General features: G+C 26.5%; 1 protein-coding gene across 1 annotated transcript; it reads left to right on the forward strand.

Annotated features, from left to right (window-relative positions):
* Positions 1–2,059: 2,059 nt before the first annotated feature.
* On the forward strand, positions 2,060–5,021 carry LOC140663505 (uncharacterized). Its single transcript, XM_072887734.1, has 5 exons — positions 2,060–2,316; positions 2,568–2,841; positions 3,192–3,461; positions 3,860–4,104; positions 4,532–5,021. The coding sequence occupies exons 1-5, from the start codon at positions 2,060–2,062 to the stop codon at positions 4,620–4,622; spliced, it is 1,137 nt and encodes a 378-aa protein (XP_072743835.1). The 3' UTR covers positions 4,623–5,021.
* Positions 5,022–6,682: the final 1,661 nt, after the last annotated feature.

Here is a 6,682-nt window from a genome sequence, read left to right on the forward strand (position 1 = left end):
ATGTTATATAAGACTTGTAATATAATTGCATAATATTTCAAAATAAAAGAATATTCAAAACAATTACTATAGTTACACCTAGTTGGAATAGTTAAAATATTTTTCAGCTAACACAATGTTCAAAATATATATTTTTATGGTTTTATGTTACTTAAATCATAAATCATGTTGCTATTGGTTTACATTTAACAAATTGTTATTTAATACATATTTTTGTCCAGTTATTAAAAATGTATATATGTATGTTTATACTTCTTAATGTAAAATAATTCTAATTAACGCAATTATATATTTTGATAATATATAAATTATAAATATATAAATAAATTTATAAATAAAAATGAAGGAAACTTACTTGTACAAGCAATACTTTAAAAATAAAAATTAAAAAAATTATCTATGCATGCATAAAATATATGTCCAAAAATGTGATTTATTAATGACAAGAAAAAAAATAGTTTTATAAAATTTTCTATTTTTGCAATATGTCATTGTACAGTTTAAATTCTTTACTGCACGATTTTGCATCTGTATTTAATATAATAATTAATTAAAATGTCTAAGTTTTAGTTATATAAGACTTAAAATAAATTAATTAATTAAAATGTCTAAGTTTTAGTTATAAATTAAAGATAATTCATATATAGCACATATGTTACATTTTAAATATGAAAATCTCGAGATATCGATATCAGCGATAACAACGATTATTACGTTAACACATTTCACATTATATGTTTTTACGATAATAACCATATAATCATAATTATAACAACTATAAATTTCTTTTTAAATTTCGGGAAATTATCCCGTTTTAGCGCACGATGTCTATTGGTAAGTGTTATAAATAGAAAGTGAAATTATTTTTGATGATCTCAAAGTTGATCCTGACTCTTTCAATTCTAACTCTTTCACTAACAATAAGTTGATATTGTACAATTTAAGCTCATTAAAAAGTATTCAGCTATAATATTAAATAAGATATTATAAACAAGACTAAATTTACATACGTAATTCTTATAAACGTCAGATTTTTGACAAACTATTTGTGTCGAATATAAAATTTTTCTTTCTTTTAAATTTAAATAAATAATAAACTTGACAAAACTCTAAAATGTATTTTGAATTATCTGTTCATCACAGTTATTATTACATTACTTATTATATAAAAATTATAAAATATTATAATTTTTATATAATAATTAATATAATAATAATTGAAATGAACAGATAATTCAAAATACATTTTAGAGTATTGTCAAGTTTATTATTCATATTATTATTTATTAGATTAAATCACACGTTATTAAATTATCACAGTTAACAGGATCACAAAGGAATAAATAATAATTTTTATAGATATATTTTAAATTGCAAATATATATATAAAAAACATATTTTGTTAAAAAAGAATAAATTACTTTACACATATTTATTTCCTAATGAGATACTTGCAAACGTGATCCATTTAAATGCCACGATAATTATAGTTCCGCAGTACGTCTAATTGTATCTCGTCAAAACAATTTTTCTGTTTGCATATCTCTTCCGGTTACACATAACAACGATGATTAATGAACGGTGCAAAACAACCGTGATGCATGTTGGCAACAATTCGACATCACGAAATAGTGTTATGCACAAAAATATTATTGTTAAACAAGTAAAGTTGTAATTATGAAATGAGATTATATTTATGTAAATAGTTGACATAAATATAAAAAATAATTTATTTACATATAAATTTTATATTTTCTATATAAAAGTATAAAAAAATATTTCATCCTATAAACTTTAAAATATATGGCTAGAACAAAATGTATATAAAATGATTCATTTTTATATTCTAATAAAAAATTATCACAAATAAAATAATATTAGCTTAAAATTTTATAGCATGTTTCATACTATTATATATATATATATATATATATAAAAGTATATATATTTATTTAAGTATCTTATATATATATATATATATATATATATTTATATATATAAGATACTTAAAGAGAACAGTAAAATTGACTGTAAATGAAATAGGCACGACATCATTTGAATGACGGAAGATAAACGCAGGCCGATTTATCGCAAAAATACAAGTTGCACCTGCGAATGGAACGTAAAGTTCAGTTATGGTGTGGCATTCACGCTGGCCGTTTTCGAGGCAAAACGTCTCTTTGTACTCGCCTTGGAGATATTCGTGGAGTGGCAGGTGATCCGGTTCGCAGGTGGTTTTCAGCCGATCGCCCTCACCTTGGCGGAGGTGACTCTGGGATTGCCATGTGCTCTTGTAACAGTACGCACCATACGCAGGTAATGTCCATCTATTCAGTGGCGAATATAAATAAGTGAGGCATATACACACTGACGGAAGCTATTTGGAGTAAGACCTATCACTTCCTCCTTTTACATCATCTTTTATTTATTTAATATCTCACGACAAGCCACCTATTTCGCAGAGAAATAAATAAGAAAGATAATTATATTAATAATTAATTGTATTCTCTATAATTTTTTTTTCAGTGTTTCTTAATATATAATTATGATAACGGATATTCTTGCAGGCGCAATTTGCCGAGTTTTCATCTAAAGACTAAGCTAGTACTAAGGTGTCTTTTGATAATAATAATTATGTGTACCACTATGAACACGGCAACCTTAGCCTCAATAGGATATCATGTTAGTGTGAGGCAGAAGACACTAGTCGATGTCTTCAATACATCCATGCGTCTATACGTCAGTGTAGCGTCATACAAGTACGCGATTGACGAGATCCAATTCGTATTACAGTGTTGCGGTCACACCTCTTACACCGATTGGTTCCTTTTCGATTGGCAGGTAAATTTTCATATCTCTCTTTCTGCTTCTATCGTAGTTATCAAAGAATCACAGAACAATAATAAAGATAATCGATCTGTTTTATTAATTACATACTATCGTAGTAGTTTGATGTCACTTTGCAATGTAATATAATATGTTTTTTTGATATTTTTAAGTATTTCAAATCATAAGGAAAAATTTATAATATTTTCATATTAATTTCTAATATTATACAAAATATTTTATAATTTATTATGAGACATTAATCTACTTGACATTTTCTCGATATATTTTCGATAATAAATTTTTTAAGATAAGAATTAACGGAAGAAATACATTATATAACATTTTATTATTTTCGATAAAAGCAAGTGGATTACGCTTCTCGAGAGGAAATGGCAGAACAAAACAGAATCTCAGACGAGGACTATCGAGATCTTGGAGTTCCTTTTAGCTGCTGTAATTTGAATGTTGTGGCACCCTGTATGCACATGCAGATAACAGATGACAAAACGATAAACGTGAACGGCTGTGCGGAAGTCATCAGCCCCATTCTTCTCAGAATTGTCATAGTCGCTTACATCATGACTAGCACTTTAATCATTATACAAGTGTTACTGATCTTTTTAATTACTAGAGTACGTTATCTTATTTAATCTTATCCGCAAGTGCTTCTAAAACAAAGATTATATTTTAATATTGATGCATCTTAAATTCTTCAATAAACAATTTATTCTACATCTTATCTAAAAAAATAATTATGTAAAACGTAATTATATTTAAATATTTAATTATATATATTATTACATAAAAAATTTTATATGAAATTAAATGCAACGATGGATTTTACAATAGAATACTCATAATCTGTGAATTTAACTTTAAATATATAATCATCTTGATCATCGTATTAATATATTCGTAAAACAAACAAGAAGAATAATTATTATACAAGTTTGTAGGTTTTTTTTTTAAATCACCCTTTACAAAATACTTTTTTAATGATTTAAACACAGATGTTAAACTATTGTCACAGATGGTCTGCAGATTCGTACCTCTCCAAACGTCCTCTCCTCGGATAAGATATACCGCTGCGCCATTCACCATTATAAGCGCACGTCCAAGGACTTATGTGCAACGATTTTCTTCGGTTGAGAAATCCCTCTGGCGTAAAAGAACGATGCATTGTTGTCCGTCATCCTCGAATGACATCTGCATCAAGGAAAACAGAAAACGTCAAATATCTAGGCGCAGTTGTTCCTCTTTGAATTACAGTAATTGGTAAGAAAAAAATCCTTCTAATATATAATTAGAGTTATTGTTACACACTATACATTTTTTTAACCAAATAATTTTCTTCGATAATTACTTTCTTTAATGTAATTACTTATTATATATTTTTTTGCATAAAAATATTGTTCTGAATAAAATTTAATTTAAATATCGAATTAATTATATTTCAAAAACATAATTAATTCGACAAGATTTGGAAATATTTTTAGATAAAAAATTTTACAACAAAAATATAATATATTAAACAAGATGTTTGATTAAGATTTTGATATTAATAGAATTATCCTAAGCAGAAATTATATGTATATATATAATATGTATGTACATATGTGTAATTTTAATGTGTAATTTTACAATTAAGTGATATAAAATTGCGATTAAAAATATGAAAGTAACGAGACTGTACTTTGTTCAGCAATACTTGGGACGTGGCAAAGATTAAACCGAGCGTTCATGAAGAACATAAAATATCTATGGAATGTCTTCGCAGCAAATTCACACGTTGAAACTCTTGATGTACTAATGATTCATAGAGCTACATAGCTATTATAGCAGGTTTTTTCCGATAAACTACGCATTGGTAAAATATTAATGGTAAAATACTAATTGCATTGATTAGAGGTAAGTCGTATCTTTGCAAGTACGCATATATATACGCGCGCATACACATGCACACGCACACGCACGCATGTAAGCACGTACGCACGCACACACATACAACGAGTGACCTGAGAATAAGTAACTTTCCTTTCTGAAATTAAAGATTTATTGACCTACATAATATAAAAGTTCAGTGTAGTTACAAACATAAAATGATGACGAATGACTTTGTCATTAATCTTAATGCTATTTAAGTACTTGTAACATGAACGCGTATCTGTTATTGGATTTGTTCAAACAACGATATCTTTTCTGTATTTTCTAATATTTATGATAATTTCGTTTCAATCATATTTATTTCATACATATTTAACATTAGTTATTTAAAATATCTATAATTAATAATATTTAATTATTAATGCTCCTTAACTTTTTTTACTACAAATTAATTTTTTTAACAATACATATAATTATTATTTAAATTTTAATTTTTGTAAATAATTATTACTTCTCTAGCTTTCTTTAATGTTTAATAATTAAAATTATTTGATTGTTTTACTTGACGTTGAATATATTAATAGAGTGATACATAACTTTTGAAACTTGATAGTCATTCGCGACTTAATACTCGTTGATCTCGTGTATTTCTTTGCGCTTTTATGGATCAGCAACTATAATAGAATGTCCCATAAATTTGTTTTTCTTATTCCATTTTATTAACTTTTGCAAACTACAAATTCCTGGAAAAAAATTAATTTGAAAATAATTCAAAATTATCAACGCAAATAGAATTTACAGTTTAGATAAACTAATAATGATAAAATGCTATAAACTCAATATTTTTTTTAAAAAAAGGAATGTAATAATTTATTTTAACTTAATATTTACAATTTTGATCATGTTATATTTTATTCTGAAACAACTTTAATATTCCCTTTAAATATATATTATTGAATATATAAAAAAATTTATATTACAATTTCTTAATAAGCATACATTTTTATTCATTATTATATTTAAAAAAGATCAAAATTTTGAAATAAAAATTATGAGAAGAGTATAAGAATATAAAAATTATAAAACATTATAAAATAAATTATACAACGAATTACAAAACAAGTTTTACTTCGTGTATAAATAGTATATAATAATTATTTTCAGAGTGTTTCACACGTGAAAAAATTACTGATTTGATACAAAAATATCGACGAAATTTTAATAACAGACATTACGAAAATAATAACAAGGCATCATTGTGTTTAGTCGAGCAACAGTTTTTCGTACCACGCACGTTTTAAAGAAACAAACAGATATAGATAAGTTATATCAATCTCGCGCAGATTGCCCTCCTTGCTCAATTATGTCACATTTATATAGAACGGATTTGAAAATATATCAAATGATAATAAACGCAATGTTCATATCAACTAGAGTTACAATAAAATAGAGTCATAAATGTTAGAAAAAATAGATAAGACAACATGAATAATGAAAGTACTTACATAAATTAAATGCGTATTTTTAGAAAAGGTATTTACAAAAACTTAAAAATAATTCGCACATTAGTCATTTAAAATATTCCACAACAATATAATATTACCGAATTTTTAATTGAATACCTCAGCAGAATAGAGATTGTGAAAGATCACTTTCGTCGAAGATGTTTAAAACGCAGTTAATCGCGCGTATAATTTATCGCAATCTTTAATGTAAATATAATCACTAGATTTCATTGTGTCTTAGTGTAGAATCAGCTTTGGCGCCAGATCCGCTGAGGGAAATACGCACACAAAGAGATAGCGGATAATCTACTTATGTATATACTAATAGATTTTTCGCGCGCGGATTTCTCATGCGTTCTCGGCAAGCTTCGGAACAGCTGGCAAGCGCTCGACTCTGCTCGGAAGCGCTCGGGCTTGCTCGGAAACGTTCGGTAGCGCGAGCCCGCGAGCTCGGCGCGCTTGAA

This window comes from Anoplolepis gracilipes, chromosome 3, assembly GCF_047496725.1.
Source record: "Anoplolepis gracilipes chromosome 3, ASM4749672v1, whole genome shotgun sequence".
In the NCBI taxonomy this organism is placed as follows: Eukaryota; Metazoa; Arthropoda; class Insecta; order Hymenoptera; family Formicidae; genus Anoplolepis; species Anoplolepis gracilipes.

Coding starts and splice junctions, on each gene's coding strand:
- LOC140663505 (XM_072887734.1), top strand. CDS start 2,060: ATGACGGAAGATAAACGCAGGCCGATTTATCGCAAAAATACAAGTTGC. Junction 2,317..2,567: donor ACAGTACGCACCATACGCAG/GTAATGTCCATC, acceptor ATATTCTTGCAG/GCGCAATTTGCCGAGTTTTC. Junction 2,842..3,191: donor GGTTCCTTTTCGATTGGCAG/GTAAATTTTCAT, acceptor TTTCGATAAAAG/CAAGTGGATTACGCTTCTCG.